The 22,220-nt window shown below is 44.6% G+C and overlaps 1 protein-coding gene and 1 long non-coding RNA gene across 2 annotated transcripts; both read right to left on the bottom strand.

Moving 5' to 3' along the window:
* Positions 1-1,783: 1,783 nt before the first annotated feature.
* On the bottom strand, positions 1,784-3,456 carry LOC130128393 (galanin receptor type 1-like). The gene is made up of 3 exons (XM_056298011.1): positions 2,794-3,456; positions 2,474-2,539; positions 1,784-2,092 (listed from the first exon to the last, which is right to left on the bottom strand). The coding sequence occupies exons 1-3, from the start codon at positions 3,454-3,456 to the stop codon at positions 1,784-1,786; spliced, it is 1,038 nt and encodes a 345-aa protein (XP_056153986.1).
* A 2,427-nt stretch (positions 3,457-5,883) lies between these two features.
* LOC130128690 (uncharacterized) lies at positions 5,884-7,753 on the bottom strand. Its single transcript, XR_008811928.1, has 3 exons — positions 7,616-7,753; positions 7,174-7,261; positions 5,884-5,908 (listed from the first exon to the last, which is right to left on the bottom strand). It is a non-coding gene; the product is annotated as an uncharacterized LOC130128690 (long non-coding RNA).
* Positions 7,754-22,220: the final 14,467 nt, after the last annotated feature.

Raw genomic sequence — 22,220 nt, 5'->3', positions numbered from 1 at the left:
TTAATGCTGCAAAACCATTCATCTCAACAAAGGAGCGTTTCATCAGCATCCATTTTACACCCAACAGCGAAGACAAGACCAGAAGCCTAAAAATCGTACCAATATATATATATATATATATATATATATATATATATATATATATATATATATATATGTTATTTTTACAAAACAGCCATGACTGTGAGTTGTACATATCCAACATGTTTATTCACAGGCCACCGAGAGATTAAAAAGAAAATTAACATATTTGAATTCCTGAAGTGCTCCGTATACCAATGTTCTTCTACACAGGTGAAACCAGCAAATGGAATTTTGCATCATGCATTTACTGCATTTTAAAAAATGGTTGATGCAGAAACTGACAAGACACTGACAAATGTCCAGAATGTCTTTTTAGGTTTATGTGTATCTAAATATAGCAAAGTTGGACATTTGAAGTCCAGGTTGATTAATGACCCCCCCCCCAAACCTGCAAAATTTCAGTTTTGCTGTGACAAAATACTTCAGCTGCAATGGACTAGATTTGAGGTAAACCCGGCAGCTGCTATATCAAATACATGCAAGGCAGCCTAGACGATCACAGGGGTGAATCAATGCAAAATCAGTATATGCAAATGACAACGCAGCAAACGTCATCTTGAATTGTCATGGAAAACACCACACATCTTAATCTACAGGCAAGTTACCCAGAAGGCCAAGCAGGGTGGTTTCCGGCCGGCTCTCTGGCCAGACCGGTCCGTGTTTCCAGCTCAACGGCGACTGCGAGGGCCGAACGGCAGAGCGCAGAAGGGCAGCACCTTTTTTTCCAAAAGTCACATTAATCTCATTCAGCCTGAGGGATAAACAGGAAATTAGAGCCAGTCCCGGAGATCATGAGATCACAGAGCCAGGTAAACTGGATCAGCGCTGGCCTGGTCAAACCAATTACCTCACAGCACAGTCAAGTACCTGCAGATTACACCGAATGGAAATCTCAGAGAAATCACGTCGCGTGTATGCATAAAGCATCATATAATGAGTTATTTTAAACAAATGAGATATAGTTTATTTATTCCTTCCATTTTTAGTACACTCGCACATACATTTAAGGTTTTTGTTTATTTATAAATTTTTCTAAATGTGTATTATAACACCTTAAATGGGAGGGGGGGGCATAAAAATGTGTACAAGGGAAAAAAATATTCCACCCTTAGCGTGTGTGTCTTTGTGTGTGTGTGTGTGTGTAGGGGGAGTGTTATTGAGCTGGTGGACTATGGAAATAAACGATAGTGACTTGTCATAATAAACCAGAGGGGGATCGACTTCGAGGACCACCAACTCCGGTGACTTTGTGAACGCTGTCTGATAGCTCAGGTGTGAGTCAGGCGGGGGGGGGGGGTTATTCATCCTTTAACCACATGGTTATCTGCAATACCAGTAAAACTCTGCTCTATTATTCACCCTTACATACACACGATATGCCCTAGCATATAGCCTACATTATGTACATAGCAACGTGACACATTTCTGAATTAGATGCGACCTCAGGCTATACTATACAATGACAGCAGATACTGAGAAGCACTCAGAGGCTGCCGGAGAAAGGTGTGTGTGTGTGTGTGTGTGTGTGTGTGTGTGTGTGTGTGTGTGTGTGTGTGTGTGTGTGTGTGTGTGTGTGTGTGTGTGTGTGTGTGTGAAGTAGTTCCCACGAAACACGGGGAATTCTCCCGAAGGTTAGCAAAGATATCGCAGCATCCCATTGAACTAATTGTCCGCAACCTTGTGTCGTACACTGAGCTCCCTAGGTGTTAGTGGAGGGAGCCGCTTCCATCTTACTGCGGAGGTCCCTGGTGTCATTCAGCGGACACTCGCTGGCGGCCCGGCACCAGAACACCTGCTTGTAGGATTTCCTGAAGTTCTCCGACAGGAAGGCGTAGATGATGGGGTTGACGGAGGAGTTGCTGTAAGCCAGGCAGTGAGCCACCATCCGAAACACAAAGGACGCCTGGTTGATGGGGAAGGAGCCGAACTCCACCCACAGGTGGACTATGTGGTGGGGCAACCATGACAGGCAGAAGACCACCACCACCACAAAGACGGTCTGGGCTGTCTGCGGGTCAACAAGGGGTCGACATATTAATGTGTATACACATACACGCGCGCGCGCGTGCACACACACGTAGGTATAGTGTAGTTTAAAGTGTGGTATTGGAAGAAAGGGTAAGAGAGAGAGAGAGAGAGAGAAAGCGAGTTACAGAACAAAATAGAGAAAGAAATAGAGAGAACGACGCTGAAAGGCAAAGGAAGACAAAGGGATCGCGAAAGACAAACGAGATAGAAAGATACATTTATATATACTATGTGTGTGTGTGTGAGAGAGAGAGAGAGAGAGAGAGAGAGAGAGAGAGAGAGAGAGAGAGAGAGAGAGAGAGAGAGAGAGAGAGAGAGAGAGAGTTGTAATCTATAAACAACAGAAAGGGTCAACGCTTACCTTCTTTTTGGAAATTTCTGATTTTTTGGAAATGTTTTTCAGCTTTTTGTGCAAATGCATTAAAACCTGCAACGGAAATACAACGGAGGGTGTTCATTCTCTTATCTTCAATCAATCAAGTTGCATTTTATAGTATAGCGCTTTCAAAGAAACAAAACAAATCTCGATCACTAACTTGAGCGTGTTCAATGCAGATTTGCAAAAAATTGCGGAGATGAACCGCACTCTTCTGACATGTCGCCCCATTACAAAGCGGCCACGTTGTTCCTAACTAGCTATCTAACTTGCGCCTCGCATAAACGCCTTGCCGTAGCACCCACCTTCGCGTAGCAGACAGATATCAAAGCCAGAGGCAGAAGGTAGCCGAAAACGAAAGTGCACAACACGTAGACCTTCCTCTGCTGATCCGGCCAAACCTCCCAGCAGAAAGTGCTGTTGTCTTCGCCCTTGACGATGCTCTGATAGTGGGCCACGGGGGCCGCCATCCCCAGGGACAGCGTCCAGATCAGCAGCACCCCGGCCGCGGCGTGCCCGCCCACGCGGATGGCGGAGGACCTCCTGGCGTGCACGATGGCCACGTATCGGTCAACCGACATAGCCGAGAGCGTGAAGATACTGACCAGCATGGACACCGTGAAGAAGTAGTGGATGAACTTGCAGATGAAAGCCCCGAGGACCCAGGTGGGCAGTATGTAGATGGTGGACTGGAACGGGACGCAGAAGAGGAGGTAGGACAGGTCGGCCACGCTCAGGTTGAGGATGAAGATGTTGGTAGTGCTCCTCGGCTGCCCGGGTTTGCTGCGCGCCAGGACGGTTATCACCATCGAGTTGCCCAGCACGCCCAGCAGGAAAATGAGTCCGAATATGAGCAGAGAAATCAAGGTGTCTGTGCCCATTCCCAATGAAGGTTTGCCAGGCAGCTTCACTGTGTTTGCATTGTATGACTGAGTTTGGTTATCCGCTATTATTACTACCAAGTCCATCTTTGCAGGTGGCATGCACCAATGAATGCAAAAGTATAAAGGAAAAAGTTACATGTCGCCATGCATGAGCTCACCTCACACGCAAAAGCCTCTAGTTGGTGATGGCTGCCCTGTCCTGCAAAGCTGCTCTCTGGGAATATCTTGTCAGACAAGGGTTGAATGGATCTAACAAATGTGCCGATGCCCCCCTGCCTTTCCCGAGCAACGTCACCAGGCTGTGCACATCACATCCCATCCAATACCTTTGCAGTGCTCTGCAGACATTCAAAACCAGAATCCAAATTCAGCGCTCAGCAGCATAAACGCAGGGTCAAACTGAAACCTCTTTAATTGATTGATCCAGCTCCATATAATAACGGACCACCCGGCTGCGATCAATGGAGTGTATTTCTCTGAGGCTTTTCAAAGAAATTTGTCAGTTTGCCATCCCCAGGCCAAAAAGTTTCAGTCGATGAATATTGTCATATTGCATTTTATGTGGTTATCTTGACCTCATTCGGTGTCTGAGTGCATTGAATAATTGTGTGTGTGTGGGGGGGGTTAACAAGAAGTAGTAATACAGTTTATACAGAACTATATGAAAAATGGTCTGAACTTCCATGATCACCTTTTCAGTTTTTTTTAATTTTTTTATTTTTTTATGATTGACTTCACGACCATTCTCATTGCTTGTCCCCACAAACAAACAAGTGGTGATGGTTAAGGTTTGGGAACACATGTACTATCATTATGCAAGCATGTGTGTATTTCAAATAGAACAATAATGAGAGATTTGCTAGGAGGATAACCATCTGGGAATGACGACAGAGATGATGCACACGCTATGTAATTTGAGAGCAGGGCCTGATGCTATCTTTCATAGATGGTTGTCCTCAGAGCGCTGCAGATATTTGAAGCTTTTTGAAAATTATTGCTATTTTACTCCAGTTCATTAGACTATTGTAGCAAGATAAAATTGTTCTGAGAAAAAGTTTCAAATCCCTAAGAAAAGGCTGATAATTATTTTGATGATGATGAAGATGAAACAGCAAAATGGCAAAACGGAATGATTTTGACCAATGCTGCTACTTGGCCCTACTGAAATCAATAATAGTTATTATATCACTTATGTCACTGGGATAGATTATACTTTGGAGTAGCATCTGGTTTTGCAAAACATATCACCGCCAATGGCCTCAAGCACCCTTTAGTTTCCATGGCAACTTAAGACTATTGACCAAGATGTTATCCTCCTGTGATTGTGTTCAGAGGATGAAAAGCACATGTTTCACCTGAAGCTCCAAGATCACCAAGCTGCAGACAGGCATCCAATATTCCAATATGCAACTCTAATGAGGGGGAAAATGTCCCCATTGCAGCTTGCCACTGGGGAAAAAAATTAAATCATGCCGCACTTGAGAATATGACACTAGTCAAGCTCATGAATGATCATATTATGTCATTTCACTTCAGTTTTATATATTTCAGATAAAATGGAAAAAGAGACTGGTTTGCAATGTGTAAGTGAAGTTTAATGATGCAGTGAAGCTCAAAAAGAAAATAACTCGTATGTGGCATGACTTCAATTAATGGTGCAGAACAAGCAACGGTTAGCAATTACAGTTACTTTGTTAAACCTCACTTGTGTTTTGAGAAGCAGCTCCTTGTGTCCATTTTGATGCACATTTCTTGCCTTAGAGCTCCTTTTTGACTCCCCCATACCTTTCATTTATTTCAGAGCCTTGGACAGGCCCCCTGCCAAACTGTTTGGCTCCGTTTAGCATCAATCTCACCATAAACCACCTGTCTGTCTTTTGCTCGACGGTTAATTTGTCGACTTCACAGAGCAAGTTTATTCCCTCACAGTTCATCTCTCAGCTTCACACTTCACACATTGGCAATCTTGTGGACTCGTACATGTGAGAAGCCCGTATCCGATCCTATTACCCAAACATGACTTGGATGATCCACAGATCAGTAAGTCAGAGATCTATCTAGGAGCAAGACCATTTAAAGCCTTAAAAGTGAGCAATCAATTGTTTAAAATCAATTCTAAATCTGGTGGCATGGTGGCGCAGTTGCCTCACAGCAAGAAGGTCCTGGGTTTGTCCAGCCTTGGGGGTCATCCCAGGTTGTCCTCTGTGTGGAGTTTGCATGTTCTCCCTGTGTCCACGTGGGTTTTCTCCGGGTGCTCCGGTTTCCTCCCACAGTCCAAAGACATGCGGGTCAGGTGAATCGGCCATACTAAATTGTCCCTAGGTGTGAACGTGTCGGCCCTGTGATGGACTGGCGGCCTGTCCAGGGTGTCTCCCCACCTGCCGCCCAATGACTGCTGGGATAGGCTCCAGCATCCCGCAACCCGAGATAAGCAGTTTGGATAATGGATAGAATGGATAGATGGACTTGGATGATGGGATATAATTACTATAAACCCCTTTGGTGTCCTCCTCTTCATTCTCATGGTTTCCGAGCACTTGAAAGAAAAGACAGGACACTTCTAAAAGCGTGTCAACTAAACAACAAGAGTATCTGCAAAAAAAAGAATAAACCCTTTATACAGAAAATGCAGTAGAGGAACTATCAAGAAAAGCCACCCCAGTTCTCTCTACCAACATAAACTGTTGTTTACCGAACTCTAAGTGGAGTCAAAAAGATATGAATTTATCAACTGATGGAGGCCATTGTAGTGTTCAGTAACCATGTCATGTAGTCTTGTTCTCTTCACTGATGATGAAGAGGGCTATAGGTCAAGTTAAAGCGTTGTTATATAGTGTTTATGTATTGCCAATAATATCCCTTCATTACTGTTTCATCATCACCAAAATATGAAAAAGAGGTCACCAAGAATCTGAAGTACACTCAACTCTTGTCTGCTAAATAGCATCAGAGTGCCATTCTGGGGGGTTTACTATTGCCATCAGTGGTATCATTATTATTATTTTTTGCTCTTTTGTGTTGATTACAGTGGTCGGATGTGGCGGAGGTTTTAACCCACCTAAACTCAGTTCATCCCAGTTTATCCTACTTTTGTGAGATAGAGTTAACCTACCATTACTGTACACATTGTAGTTACTGTCGGGCATAGGTACGTTAGTTACATGATGCCAAGATGATATTATGATTATAGAGCAGATGAACACTATTTCTGTAGCTATTACAGCTTTTCATACTAGCTCACCTGGTTGTAATAACCGTCAGAAGTTATTGTTATCGCTTCACCACCACACTGTGCAGTACTTAAAGCCAACAGTAGAGGGGGTAAAGGAGGCCAACCTGGCTATACTCTCAGGAGTTCACTGGCGTGTTCTCCTCACCTTTTGGACCCACTTGTCATCTTTTTATATCAAAACAAAAGCTACTTGGTTTAACACAAGCATGAGAAAGATGATGGGAATGCTGCACCGGGGGGCAGTGTGTCTTGTATTGGTGGTGTGTGGAAACACAGGATGGAGGCTGTGCTGAACTTTTGGAAGGAAGTAGAATATAGTATGTCTGTAACATATTTTCCAAGGAAAGATTTGCTGTTCATGTATGCTTGCTTCAAATACATTCAAGTCAGATTTTTTTGTGTAACCCTGTATCACAACTTAGTCCCAGAGGGCTTAGCAGTCACAATTACATTTTGTGCAATGTTCAACACCCCCTATCCCTGGATCCTCGATTTAGTTGAGGAAAAACTCCCATCTTATCAGGAAAGAGAAAAACCTTGTTAGGAAATGCAAAATCATTTACACTCACCTCCACATCTACTCACAGCTGCCCAGTGTTGCCACAGTCTTCTTCAGTTGGCTGATGACAAGAGATGAAGCATCTCGTCCCAGGCCATCTGAGCGGAAGGTGAGAGAAAGGAAATTATTTCTCAGACGCTCACAGACATGTGAACAGATGACCATCTGGTCTCATGCAAAAATTGATAGTGAAGATGAGCAATGCTACCCAGAGGAATGATGGGAATAGGAATAGGATAGCTGAGACAAAATCAGTGGAGTTAAAAAACATTAAATAATTATGACCAACTACTAATTTCTAAACATTACGTTAGAATGTAGCTGGAGTGAATAATCTCTGACTAATGTGGGGGTGGATGGGGTTGTTGTGAACATATTGGACTGACTGGCTTTGTGTCACAGGCGTACACAAAAAAAAAATCTATTTAGTAATCCATTATGGTTTCTCTTACAAATGAAGAAAGGCAAGATTTCATCATGTCAACCGAGGACACATTTCATCAGGAGTCATCGTTAGAATAATAATCTTTGGCTGCACCCTCCTTTGTCTTCCTCTGCAGAGTTGAGTGATCAGCATCAGGATGCGAGCCCACGTCTATCTGAAACACACAGTGCAGAAAGACATGGAGATAGATGGGTGGCAGTTTCTGAGCGGTGTCATAGACAGTGCAAATCATTGTGAAAATCTCCCGCTGAAACATGTCATACTTGTCCTTTTTTAATGAAAAAAAAAAGAAAAAGAAAAATACAATCTGTTTTGGGAGGTTGCAGATTGAGTTGCTGTTTAACACCGAGTTTTTTTTGTTTTTTTTTTTAAAGCTACCCCTCCCTGAACAAGCACACTTGTCCCATAAAAGCCTCTTGTAAAGTGACAGCACACCCCTCAGTAGATGACATCAGATTACATCACACGAGTCCATAGTTGATGTTTGATATCACTGCATCGTCCTCTGCTTAACTAATACGTGTTTCTATCAAACCCAACCATGGTCAAATTCTCGTATCCAGTATGTCGCCGGCATCCATCCTGTGTCAGAGATCTTACGATACACTGCTAATGAACACGCTCTGTCGTGAAGCTTTTGAATAACGCCGTTGTCCTTCTGACCCCGGGTGACCTCTTGCATCCAGTCATTGTATCCTACAGATGACAGCACGGCTACCATCATCATCATCATCATCACCCATAGTGGATGACACCATCCAGTAAACACCCCTGCTGCCTGCTTCTTGCTTTGAATTAAACATCCTTGAGTTGTGTCTGATGTAAACTTAGATTTGACCGATGATGATGAACAAATCATTACGTTTAAGGTCAAAATATCATGCTGAAAGTTGTTGATTTGCTTTCAGCAGCCATAGCTGCATGAGTACACCATTCTGAATGGATTATTTCCAACTGAAATTTTCAAAATGAGCTTCTAATGAAAGCATACGGTATAGCTTCTATGATATGCATACGTGAATAATTCAGTGTTGTTGAATACGAAGAGGGATGGGTACAGCAACTGAATTACCGCGGTTGCTTTGAAGTCAACAGTAGTATCAGCAAACTCTACTCCTGCAATCATATGAAGAAAAGCAATTGTCAGAGGGGATTTAGTACAATAACAATTTATCATGAACTCTAAGCTTGATGATTCGGGTCAGGGCGGCACGGTGGAGCAGTGGTTAGTGCGGTCGCCTCACAGCAAGAAGGTCCTGGGGTTCGAGCCTCGGGGTAGTCCAACCTTGGTGGGTAATCCCGGGTCGTCCTCTGTGTGGAGTTTGCATGTTCTCCCCGTGTCTGCACGGGTTTCCTCCGGGGGCTCCAGTTTCCTCCCACAGTCCAAAGAAATGTAAGTCAAGTGAATCGGCCATACTAAAATTGTCCCTAGGTATGAATGTGTGTGTGTCGGCCCTGTGATGGCCTGGCAGCCTGTCCAGGGTGTCTTCCTGCCTGCCCCCCAATGACTGTTGGAAATTGGCTCCAGCATCCCCATGACCCTGAGAGCAGGATAAGCGGTTCAGATGGATGGATGGATGGATTTGGGACAGCAAAGGCGCCCACTCCCCCCATCCTTTCCCACCTAGCCCTGGGTACCTAATGTCACTTAACCTGTGTGGAAGAACATGCATAGAGAAAATGTATTTCAAGAAACCAGTTTAAAAGTTTTCACAGAAAATTACCAGGCAAAAATCCCCTGCTGAACATCTTACATTATGTTTATACCTTCACACAGGCTGCGTTCATGCAAAACATTAATTTTCAAACCTTGTGGTCAATTCTGTTTGAGGTTATTGCAAAATGCATTTTCGTTCAGATTGTCCTAGTATTCAGTCTATCAATAGTAGATCGGGCTCCATGCAGACCCAGCGATTGTCTGTGAAGTCCTCTATTGTTTAATGTCGTACCCTGCAGATCTCTGAAGTAATAGGATCAGCTGTAGGACTTGAGGGTTTTTTTTTTTCATGGAGAATTCTCAAGAGTGATCTTCTAGGCTGGTAAACAATTCAATGCAAATGCTGTGGTGGTAGAAAGCCAATGATTCCATCAACATTTGGCAAGGGCTATGCTACTGGGTTTGGGCATAATGCTACCATTTGTTTAGAATCACAACAATATCATGCTCTCTTGTTTCAGACCCAGAGCCAGGGGATATGTTCAAAGGCAATGCTGCTGTAAATAAAGGAGAGTGAAAAAGAAATTAAAGAGCTGTTTACTCTTTCTTTCTGGTTTTTTAGCATCCCTGTTCACTAATTCAGAGGCAATACACTTTCGGCTCTAGGCTGAATGGATACTGACAATTTTTAATTAAAAAAGATAAGGAGGGAAAGCACTGAAGAGTTCAACTTTGCTCGTTTTGCATTCACCTCAAATGTAAATCTGAGGACCTCATCTGAGGTCAGCCTGGCTGATGTTGGTTCGTCTTTTCCCTGCAATGGCATTTTGAGCTTACAGATATCCTAAACCCTGTTGTGACTCAAGGTTTTAACCAACCCATCTTCCAGGTTCATTTGCTCCACATACGATGGAAACAGAGGAGAGCTTTCTTTCTCTGCCCAGTGGGTTCCTCTCTCCACAATGCCCAGTGCAGTAGCAGATATTCAGCTGCCACTCGAGGTGGGCGTCTTGGTTTAGATCAACATTCCTCTCAGAGTTCAAGGATATCTCCCATGTTTGTGTCCCACAGCTCTCCTCCATGGCCGCCATTGTCCTCAGCGTGCTCTCTCCCAACCCTCCCTCCCCAGGAACAAAGCCAAGCGTCTAATGGATACGAGGGCAACGGCAGCGTGGTCGACCCACTCTCTGCATTCCTGCTCCCTATCTCTGTCAGGTCTGTGGGTGCTGGGCTGTTTTCCCTATGGGCAAAACAGATGAAGTACTGTGTATGGAAGACAGAGACAACGACAAACACAGCTCCCATCGAACACACCTCCATATTCCTCCATTTATAGAGCAGCGTAAACTGTTTAAACTGTGCTGCTATCTTGGCTCCATCGAGGTTGCATACTATAAATGGTGAAACTCAGCCATTCACCTATTCAGCATTTTTTTTTCTTCTACGGGAGAATATAATGTTGTGGAGTTGAAAGGGTCTTCCTTTGGGGATTTTTTTTTCACCCTTTAGGTCAGTCTGTAGTGAATGGGATGTGGCGAAAGTAGGATTGCTGGTGTAATAATAGAATTTACATTAAGGACCAGCGAGCATCTGGTTAGGTTGGGTAAAATGGTGGTTGAATCTTATTTGGTTCAAGATGCTACGATCATCAGATTGATTTTATGGCACAAAACATAAAAAAAGAATTTGCAAACACTGAGATTTTTTTTTTAAGAATGATGTCTTGTCATTGACAGTGTCCATCAAATCTCACTGTAATGTTTCATATCAATGGCATGCTGGTTTTCTGCAGAGGACTCGAAACATATCAGGTGACTTTTGATATTCTAAGAGGCGATCCTTAGGTTCCTTGTGGACCCCTCCCAGATCCCTCTGCAATGTGTCTCTCCCCTGACAATGTCCTCTGTTGTCCTGCTCCTTCAGCACAGAAAAACCAAACGATAGTGGGCTGGACTGCTCTCTGTCCTTAAAAAAGAACCCACTTGTTTTGCGCTGTCTGAATAAAGAGTAATGCTGGGGAGCTTCTAATCTGACCCTTTGTTTGTATTTTGAGATTTGCCCTTTTCTAAGTCCATCTCATGATTTATAATTTCATTTCCACAGACTCCATCTGCTACTCAAGCTTAGCCTGGCTTAATTGTGGAATTGATAGATAGATAGATAGATAGATAGATAGATAGATAGATAGATAGATAGATAGATAGATAGATAGATAGATAGATAGATAGATAGATAGATAGATAGATAGATAGATAGATAGATAGACAGATTGATTGATAGTTACGTACTGTAACTCTAGATTCTATGAGTATAGGCACAGCCCTCTAAGACTATCGCTAGTGGCTTCATCCCTCACATCCCCATGCAGTACTGAAAAAAACTTTAGCCCACGCCCACTTAATTGTGAGCCCTACTTACAGCCGCAACTCGGCCATATATTGAGTCGAGGCCGTATTATCAGCTCCCATAACAGCTTTTTTCAGCTATTACGGTGACAGTGGGGCCCAAATCTTAGAGGGCTGCGCCTATATTAATAGAATCTAGAGTTACAGTACGTTACTATTCCATTTCGTATAGGCTTCACCCTCTAAGGCTATCGCTAGTGGATTAAGGGCAAAGCAGGATATGGTCTATGCCACACTGGGTCCATCCAGTATCGCAAGCACCAACATATACCTACTTCACCACCATACAAAAAAAAAGAAACTCCTCAAGCCTCGCCATTGTGTTGTGCATAATGGCGCCCCACAGAGCCCCATATGTGTCCAATGACACAACATGGAAGAATATCCTACATTCTTCATGTGAAGATAAAGGCTGAAACAATAATGCCTAATGCTGTGAGGAAGTAGAGACGGAGATTATGCACTGTAACAGTCCAGCAAGGAGCAGAGTAGGGGAGAACGAACTCGCTCTCCATATGCCTACAAACAGCCAGATCCCTGCAATCGATCATTCAGTCAGCACACTCAGTACAGAATGAGTCATAGAAAATCGGGAGACATCCCGCAAATGAAAGAGCAAGGGAAAGACCACGAAGCAGCAGTGCAAATGTCTTCCACCATCACTCTTCCATGTAAAGCCATGGAGGACATAATACCCCTGGAGGAGAGCGCTTTGATGCCCTCTGAGGGATCCAACCTGGAAGGAAGCAAGCTATGCCGGTGACACCGCCTCACATAGCCAATGAGACAGGTGCCATGCAGACAGAGGAATCGATTGAGATTGCTCTCTTTAATGCATTACATTACAGTCATTTAGCCGACGCTTTTATCCAAAGCGACTTACAATAAGTGCATTTAACATAGGAAATCAGGAGAACTACTTGTCATCAGAGGTCATAAGTGCATCTAAACAAGCATTTAAGAGCAAAACCAGTGCTAAAGTAAAATCGCAAGAAAGAGGTTTTTTTTAAATGAGTGAATACAATAAGTGCTAAGAACAAGTAACAGGGTAGTAGTTCTTGAAGAGGTGAGTTTTCAACCTGTGCTGAAAGATGGGCAGCGACTCCGCTGTCCTGACATCAGTGGAGAGTTCATTCCACCACTGTGGCGCCAGGACAGAAAAGAGCCGTGACCGGGTCGATCAGCAGCAGGGGCTTCTGAGCAACGGGGCAACCAGGTGTCCCAAGGCAGCAGAGTGAAGTGGTCGGGTGGAGGTGCAGGGCTTGACCATGGCCTGGAGATAGGAAGGAGCTGTTCCTTTCACTGCCCTGTAGGCTAGCACCAGAGTCTTAAACTGGATGCGAGCAGCTACTGGCAGCCAGTGTAGGGACATGAGAAGGGGAGTTGTGTGGGAGAACTTAGGGCGGTTGAACACCAGACGAGCTGCAGCTTTCTGAACAAGCTCCAGAGGTCTGATGGCCGACGCCGGGGCGACAGCAAGGAGGGAGTTGCCATAGTCCAGCCAGGAGATGACAAGAGCCTGGATGAGCACCTGTGCCGTCTCATTGGTGAGAAATGGGCGAATCCTCCTGATGTTATAGAGGAGAAATCTGCAGGAGCGAGCAACTGATGCAACGTTTGCAGCAAATGACAGTTGATGGTCCTGGATCACACCCAGATTCCTCGCAGTCCGAGTTGGCATCACCACGGTGTTGTCAATGGTGATGGCCAGGTCTCGGTGCGGGCAACCTTTCCCCAAGAGGAACATCAGCTCTGTCTTGTCCAGATTGAGCTTCAGGTGGTGCATCACCATCCACTCTGAGATGTTCGTCAAGCACGCAGCAATGCGTGTCTCTACTTGTGTGTCAGAGGGAGGAAAGGACAAGATCAGCTGAGTGTCATCGGCATAACAATGGTAAGAGAAATCATGCGAGCAAATAACAGAACCCAGGGATTTCGTGTACAGGGAGAAAAGGAGAGGACCCAGAACTGAACCCTGTGGAATGCCTATGGTCAGTCTGTGAGGCTCCAACACAGATCCCCTCCATGTCACCTGGTAGGAACGACCTGTCAGGTAGGATGCAAACATTTAGAGTGCAGAGCCTGTGCACAAACAAATGTTGGGATCGGCGTTGGGAAGCTGTGCATGTAAAGTAACAAGACAGTACATGCACCTGGCAGAGGAGATGTGAGATGGCTTCCTCATCCGAATTATGAGGAGGAGGAAAAAAACCTTCCATAGTCACCACTCTTGACCTAAAAAGAGCTATTATTGCTGTTCGCTGTGAACAACAGCCCCTCTGATGTCCTTATACTGTTTGTTCATTGCATGTATTTTCTGTTTGGCTTACAAACGCGGCCTGTCCGTGTGATGTATGGGCCATCAACGGATTTCTGGGTGGGCTGGGAAGTCTTCTGAACAGTCTCTTGTTCACTGGCGTTTCGCTGTGAGTTTTGCTGAGGGTGCCTCTCGTGAGAGACGGGATGATTGTCATGTCCATGCTGGTCAGTTGGTTGTTGGAGAATGATGCTGGGGTCATTGAGATCAACGTGTGGCGGTGGTGGTTCCAAGACAGGAAGAAAATATGTCTCCTGTTTCCTCTGTACTCTTTCCCTTCTGATTGTATGATATAAGATCTTCTTCTTGATAGATGTTCTTTACACTCTAAAAAAATGCTGGGTTGTTTTCTGTAACCCAGCTGCTGGGTTACAGAAAATAACCCAGAATTAGTGGTTGAAGACAGTGTCCCTCCGCTCCTCCACCGAATGTTACGTAATCTGCCCAGCGACCGGGTCACTTTAACTCAGTTGTTTCATTGAACTGAACAACTTAAAAAATAGTCATCCTTCCGACCGTACTGGCCAGCAGTTTTCAAAATGCATCGGAAAACGGAGTGAAATAAACAAACTCGTTTCGGCGGATCAACAGAGTGGCCATAATAGCAGAAGCAGGGCAGTTGCATTGTTTGTTGGTGCAGCGCTGTGATAGTACTGAAACGAATCGGATGAGCTTGACAGACAGACAGAACACATCGGTTTCAGACTGCTTGCTTTTCGTTTTTAAATACCACATTTCGGTCCAAATTCCCTGTCCTTCCCCCCACTGTAGCCATCCACACATTAGGAAAACGACAGGGAAGTAAGGGACAGTCAAAGAGAGAGTGCTGGATGAGATGGCGTAAACAGCTGCTTCTATGCGTGCTGATTTTGAGTGACTGTGAATGCTCTGATTATCAAATGTAAATAAATAATGCTTTGTTTGTGATGACTGTTTTGTTAAACTTTGTTTAGCTATAACAGCTAGCACCTTGTAATTGCAAATGTGCTAAGCCACTGATTTCTTAGCTCACCTAACCGCTGGGTTGTTTTTACCCAGCCGGGTAAAAAACAAAAGACAACCGCTGGGTTGTTTTTACCCACCCAGCCGGGTAAAAGCAACCCAGCCTTTGGGTCATACTACATTTAAAAGCACTGTTTTGTCAACGAATGTCTTTTTGCCCGGGAAGACGACCGCTAGCACTTTGTAATTGCAAATGTGCTAAGCCACTGTGATTTCTTAGCTCACCATGCAGCTGGGTTGTTTTTCAGCGGTAAAAACAAAAGGCTGGGTAAAAACAACCCAGCCGGGTAAAAACAACCCAGCAAGCAGTAAAAACAAAAAGCTAGGTAAAAACAACCACTGGGTTACTTGTACCCAGGCGGGGTAAAAACAACCCAGTGGTAAACACAAAAGGCTGGGTAAAAACAACCGTAAAAACAAAAAGCCGGACAAAAACAACCCAGCAGTAAAAACAAAGGCTGTGTTGTTTTTGGGACGAAACAACCCAGCCTTTGGGTCATATTACATTTAAAAGCACTATTTTTTCAACGAAGTCTTTTTGCCCGCGAAAACGACCACTGGCAAGGGGACAGATCACCATTGTAAAGATTGAGGTTTGTAATTTAATGTTGTGCTTATACAAACTCTCCCTACTATAAACGCTGTTATCTTTCATCTTTCACTTAGCTAAACCCAAATATCAGTTGTTATACCAAACAATAGAACGATCTATGGCTAGCTAGTATTACAGACTAACTTTTTTTTCCACATTAGCGAAACATAGCAGGTAAGCTCACACACTCAGCTGAAGCAGGCATGCTAGCAAAGTAATAGTTAACATTATATCTGATAACAAGCTTAGAAAACTGCTGACCTTTTCTTGTTTAGCTGTGTAAGGTGTCCTAACCTCCATGATTAAACAATACTGCCAGCGAGATAGTCAATTTCTGCTCTGATAATCCATTTATTCGTTGGTTTAGGAATATGGTATTTCACACAGTGTCAGCTAGCTAGCTACCACATGTGTTGCTTTGGCTTCATGCAAATATATCTAGCATAGCTAGCTAGCATAACTAGCTAGCATAGCTAGCTCCACATTTAGAATTAGCCTGACACACAGCAGATGGTTCAGGCTTTTTACACTTAGCAGCAAATGTGGAAAATGAATAACGTAACAGCTTTATATAGACTTTCCTGTGAGCGGTCTATTCAAAATTAGGTTACCAGGTAACCGGTGACCACCATAGACCATATAAGGTGACCACATAGCCCCACTTGGGGTTTTGACATAGGGTTGGTTGACAGACGGCGCCTCTTAAATGGGTGGAGTGAGTCTACTTATCTCGTCTTGTAGGATTATCAACTACCCACTAGGTGGAGGCAAATGTTAAATGGTTACAATTGGTCACTGCATGTTGAACTTACTACTGCCCATTACTACTACTACTACTACTCCTATAATACTACTACTACTACTAATAATAATAATAATTATTATTATTATTAATATTTCTTTCACGTTTCCTGTGTTACATCCTGTAGAGCCGGGTCCAAACTATGAACCTGAGGCTCTATAGGTCAGATGTCACTTAATTGACAGTACTCATCGTAATATGTGGGCTGTTCCGAGTAGGGCGATCTTCTGAACTGCACGGATGTTGATGTCGCCTGGGATACGGTTGGTGAACTTTTCCATTCCCTTCTTCATGAGTCCTAGAGCTCCAATGACCACTGGTGTTGTTTCGGTCTTCATTCCCCACATCCTGTTGATTTCAATCTCCAGGTCTTTGTACTTGGTCAGCTTCTCTATGGTCTTGCCATGTCGATGAGCATACACCTCTTTTGTTTGCTGTCCTTGATACTGATGGCCGGGCTTGTTGGCTTTTATCTCTCTGTCAGTGTAGATGGGCATGTCCCAGAGGATGGTGACATCATTGTTTTCAGTGACCGTTTTTGGCTGATGTTCGTACCACTTCTCAGTCGTCTTCGTCTTGTAACTCCTGCAGATCTTCCAGTGCAGGTATGCTGCTGCCTTGCTGTGCCTGTATATGTACCTCGGTCTTTGCCAGTTCCAAGCAGCCTGAGACAATGTGGTCGATGGTTTCTTCGTACATTCCACAGATTCTGCATCTTCTCCGTGGTCAGCATCTTTCTTGTCTTGGTGTCTAGTCTCTTTATGTCGTTCAGTTTCCAATTGATGATGCTGGAGCTGTACGTCACTACAGGTATCACTAGGGTGTTGATAGCTTCAATTCTGTTAGCCGCATTGAGTTTGCTCTTCAGTACCACACACACTCTCTTGTGGTACTCTTTCCGGATCGTCTCCTTCATGGTTGAGTGTTGTATGCTGTCTCCTTCGTTCACTCCTAGGTACTTGTATGTGCTATCTTGGTCTAGTAGTCTAGACCAGTAGTCTAGGCCAGTAGTCTAGTCTAATAGTCTAGACTAGTAGTCTAGTCCAGTGTTTCTCAACCCAGTCCTCAAGGACCCCCTATCCTGCAGATTTTCTTTGCAACCCTGAATAGGTACCTGTTTGTAGTTATTCAACCAATCAGCAACGAATGTCTGAGTTTGCACACCTTGCATAATTAAGTGCTATGAGATGACTGGTTGAGTAAGTACAAGCAGGGCTACCTATGCAGGGTTACAATGAAAATCTGCAGGATAGGGGGTCCTTGAGGACTGGGTTGAGAAACACTGGTCTAGTCTAGTCTAGTCTAGTAGTTCACCGGATTTCCTACGTTAAATGCACTTATTGTAAGTCACTTTGGATAAAAGCATCAGCTAAATGACTAATGTAAATGACAGTAATGTCTAGCTCTTTGACTACGGTGTCAGTGTCAAAGTCTAAGTCTGCGGTCTTGGTAAGTCTTGTTTTCTTGAATGTGGCTTTGGCACACTTGTTGATTCCAAATTCCATCTTGATGTCATCACTGAAGGTCTTGATAATGGCGAGTAGATCCTTCTGCTGATTGTTGTCCTTGGTAAACATCTTGACATCATAAATGTAGAACAAGTGGATTAGTTTGCCATTCTGTCATTTGTACCCATAGCTGCTGTTGTTCAGTAGATTGCCCAGTGGCGCTAGTGCAAGGCAAAAGAGCAGTGGTGACATTGAGTCCTCTTTGAAGATTCCGCTTCTGATGTTGATAGGTCTCGATTTTAACGACCCCTCTGCATGATGGAGATTCAGGGGGGTCTTCCAGGTCTTCATGCTCTCTGTGATGAATTTGACAGTTGTTGGGCAGACTCTGTAGATCTTGAGGCTCTTCTCTATCCAAGAGTGTGGCATGCTGTCAAATGCCTTCCTGTAGTCAATCCATGCTGTTGACAAGTTCTTTTTCTTCGATTTGACCTCTTGCAATGTAGCTTTATTGATAAGTAGCTGGCTCTTGCATCCGTAGCTACCTTTCTTACATCTTACATCCCTTCTGTTCTACTGGTAACAAGTTGTTTTTGTCGAGGAAGCTATAGGTCCTCTCTGTGATGATGGAGGTGATGATCTTGTACATTGTTGGTAGGCAGGTCGATGGGTCTGTAATATTTGGGTTCTGTGTCTCCTCTGTCTTCAGAAGTAGGTACGTGGTCCCCCATGTGAGCCATTTGGGACATTTCTTTGGATTCTTGATGATATCATTATTGGCCCATGCGAGGTCTTCGTGGATGCTGAGCAGGTTCTTGATCCAGAAGTTGGCAATTCTGTCTATCCCTGATGCCTTCCAGTTGTTGGTCTTGTTGATGGCAGCAGTAGTCTCAGTGTGTTGATGTCTGACCATTCTTGGTTCTTTATGTGTTTGTAATGATCCTGTCGTTGCTGGATCCATGTAGCTCCCTCGTTGTGTCTTTTGTTGTTCTCCCAGATCTTACTCCAGAACTCCTCGACTTCTTCGATTGTAGGTGGTTCATTGACGTCTATCTTCTTCTTGCCCAGCTCACAATAGATTTTTTTTTGGGCATCTTCTTTGAAGATCTTGTTTTGCCAAAAGAACTTGCTCCTCTTGTCGAATCTCCTGAGTCTCTGTGCCTTTGCTTGAATCTGTTGTTTCAGCATCTCTTATTATTATTATTATATACTAATTTCCTTTAACTTCATGCCATAATACAACACAATAACCGGGCCCATTCCTTGGGCCTAGGGTTAGAATGAGGTCAAAATAGTGCCTTTTTTAGGATATGAGATGTTCCAAGTTATTATTATTATCTTCACTGACAGACATGATTGATTATCATATTAAGTATTATTATTATTATCTTTGTATGTTTTTCCTGCAGCTTTTGAACGCACACACGGACAGCTTTGTCAAAGATAAACTCATACGGGGCGTCCTGGTAACGTAGCGGTCTATTCCGTTTCCTACCAACACGGGATCGCCGGGTCGAATCCCCGTGTTACCTCCGGCTTGGTCGGGCGTCCCTACAGACACAACTGGACGTGTCTGCGGGTGGGAAGTCGGGTGTGGGTATTTGTCCTGGTCGCTGCACTAGCGCCTCCTCTGGTCGGTCGGGGCGCTCCCCGGATCGGCAGAGAGGGGGTGTAGCAGCGACCAGGACGGCTGGGGGTAATTGGCCAGATACAATTGGGGAGACAAAGGGGGAAAACTGAAAAAAAAAAGGCAAACTCATACAATGGCAACTTGAGGAGCTTGTAGATAGTTTTGCAGGTAAGCATTTTGAAAGTTTTGGCAATTAAATATTACAATATTTATACTTATTAACAGTAATATACAATATTATACACAATATAATGTGTAATGTGTGTCTGTGTGTAACCACTAGGGTTGGAGTGGGTTAGCTGTATGATTTGTGGCATCACGAGAACTATAACATGCAACTTGTTTTCTGTTTGTTTTCTGTGTTTCAGATGAAGCGATAGATGAGGAGAACTTTCTTCTTTTAGATGAGGGCACCACTGCCAGTCTAATCCCAACAAGAGGTCAATATAAACCAGTAATGGGTTGATAGGTCAGACCAAATTTCCAGGTCATTTTAACCCAGTATCCTTGTCAGAATAAATCAATATTTGGTTTGGTTGAGAAACCCAGTTTCTGGGTTAAATTAACGACCCATCTTGTTGAGTTCTTTTAACCCAACGTGTGTTCTGTCCAACAGTTAACCAGCACCTGGGTTAAAAACAACCCAATTTGGGTTGTTTTCAACCCAGCATTTTTTAGAGTGTACTGTACCCATCCGGTCATACCCTTATGGAGTCTGCAACCTTACTACATGTCCCTCAGCCAATGGCTGAAGGGGCCTGCTGGATCTGTCATAGCAAGTCTTTTTTTGAGTCTTTTGAGCCATCCATCTAGACTTGGAGCTCTTCTGAGGAGGTGGTAGCTGCGGTGGAGGCTGCGGAGGAGGAAGAGTGGTGGCAAAGGAAGAAGCCACAGCAGTTGCCACGGGCATCTCTGCTATTTGTGAGGCTCCCGACGATGATGGCGGCCCCACCATTGACTGGGGGGTATCTAGGACATGCAACCAGATGAACCCAGACAACATGACATCTGATGGTCACCGCTTCCTCTGAAGCCAACTTCATGGTATCCACCATGTTCCTGAACCCTGGTACGAAAAGTCTGTCCGGGCTGATGGGAGCCTAAATCAGCTCCTTCTTCAATGCCTCTGAGAAGAGGGATTGCTGCAGCCATAGATTTCAATGGATCATGGTCTGTCACGCTGCAGCTCTGGCCTGGAAGACCACAACAGAAGCACACAGCATCAAAATGGTGCTGGTGGCCTTGCTTAGCTCGGTCACTTTCTTTGGGGGCAGCTCAGGCATCTGGATAGCCAACTTGGTCAATGAAAAGGCCAATAAGGAAATGTTGTTCACCAATGCTGAGGCCTGGAAGGCACACTGATGCGTCCGATCCACAGACCAACCATCAGCTGGTCCTGGGAGGAGGGCAGTACCAGCCTCCAAAATGGCGACTAAGCTGACCTGTTTATTTATGTATTTATTTATTAGAGGGGTTTTGGTTTTGTTTGTTTTTTTGCATTTTCCTAGCGACAGTCAAGACAGGAAAGGCATGGGAGTGAGAGGGGATGACATGCAGCAAAGGGCTCAGGCTGGATTTGAACCCAGGCCGCTGCGGTAAGGACTCAGCTTTATGTGGTATGTGCACCACCAGGTGAGCTACCAGGGCACCCCCAGCTGGCCTGTTTCTTGACCCCAAAAAGCCAGTCAACCTGGGCTCCAGGGCAGGAACAGGAGGAAAATCATGTTCCGAGAAACCCTCCACCTTGGTGATGGGTACGAAGGTGGAGACGGGGGCCCGCAGGTTCCTGGAGTCCACCACCACCCCTTTCTGGTATCTCTTTATGACTGGAAAGCGAGGCCAGACAAGGTCCCATCTGGCCGCCTGTGCTAGAGGCAAAACCCCACCCATGTCATCCGGGGGTGCGGTCTCCTGCTCCAGTGGCACGATAAGGCCCTTGTAAGCCACCACTCTCTTAATAATGCCCCTAAATAATAGAACAAGGCCTCCTATTGCCAGCATAGCGATGGAGGCAGAGAAGGAAACCCCAGGGTCCCCTGGGCGTTCATCCTGTGGGCCGCCAGCGAACCCCGGTTCCTCCACCTGGTGGAGGGAAGTCGGGGGCAATCTGCATGGTGATTCATGAGTGGAGAGGGCAGAATCGTCCAACTCCAGTTTGTCTATAGGATCCAGCAGGCCCAAGGCTTCGTCCACCGAAAAAGTGTCTTGCACAGGCCACACATCCTTGGCTGTAACAGGGAAGGCATCTGTTTCTCTGCTTGAGGGAGACATCGCAGTAAAGGAACATCGCGTCAGGACTGAGCGCCAGGCCTGTGTGTTCCGGACCCAGGTAGCCTTCACAATGCCCATGCAGGTTGAAACCCATAATGTATCCTGTCTTACAAGCAGGACAGTCAGACACCGCCATCAAACCGCTTGAAGACATTTTTTCTTTGTAAAATCTTCTCGTAATGCTTGCAGCAGTAGCTGTAGTAAAATGGGAGCTGATTATACAGCCCCGATTCAATATATGGTCAAGTTGCAGCCGTAAGCGGGGTCCACAATTAACTGAGCATCGACTAAAGTTTTTTTTAGTGCTGCACGGAGGCACGGGGGATAAACCCACTAGCGATAGCCTTAGAGCGCTATATGAAATGGAACTCATTATGGGAGACTGTAAAGTTTTCATTTACTTGCTAGTATGTCAGTTCCTCTGGCCTTATAGCAAAACAAAAAGACGATCATTAAAAACGATTCTATCTTATTTTCTAATGATACAT

This window comes from Lampris incognitus, chromosome 18 (assembly GCF_029633865.1).
Source record: "Lampris incognitus isolate fLamInc1 chromosome 18, fLamInc1.hap2, whole genome shotgun sequence".
NCBI lineage: Eukaryota > Metazoa > Chordata > Actinopteri > Lampriformes > Lampridae > Lampris > Lampris incognitus.
The sequence above is the reverse complement of the archived record's forward strand: the minus strand, read 5'-3'. Positions and strand labels throughout refer to the sequence as shown.

Excerpts from the sequence above, each read along its gene's own strand:
- LOC130128393 (XM_056298011.1), bottom strand. The coding sequence starts at position 3,456 with ATGGACTTGGTAGTAATAATAGCGGATAACCAAACTCAGTCATACAAT. Across the intron at positions 2,540-2,793 it reads TATCTGTCTGCTACGCGAAG|GTTTTAATGCATTTGCACAA; the intron begins GTGGGTGCTACG and ends TTTCCGTTGCAG. Across the intron at positions 2,093-2,473 it reads CAGAAATTTCCAAAAAGAAG|ACAGCCCAGACCGTCTTTGT; the intron begins GTAAGCGTTGAC and ends GTTGACCCGCAG.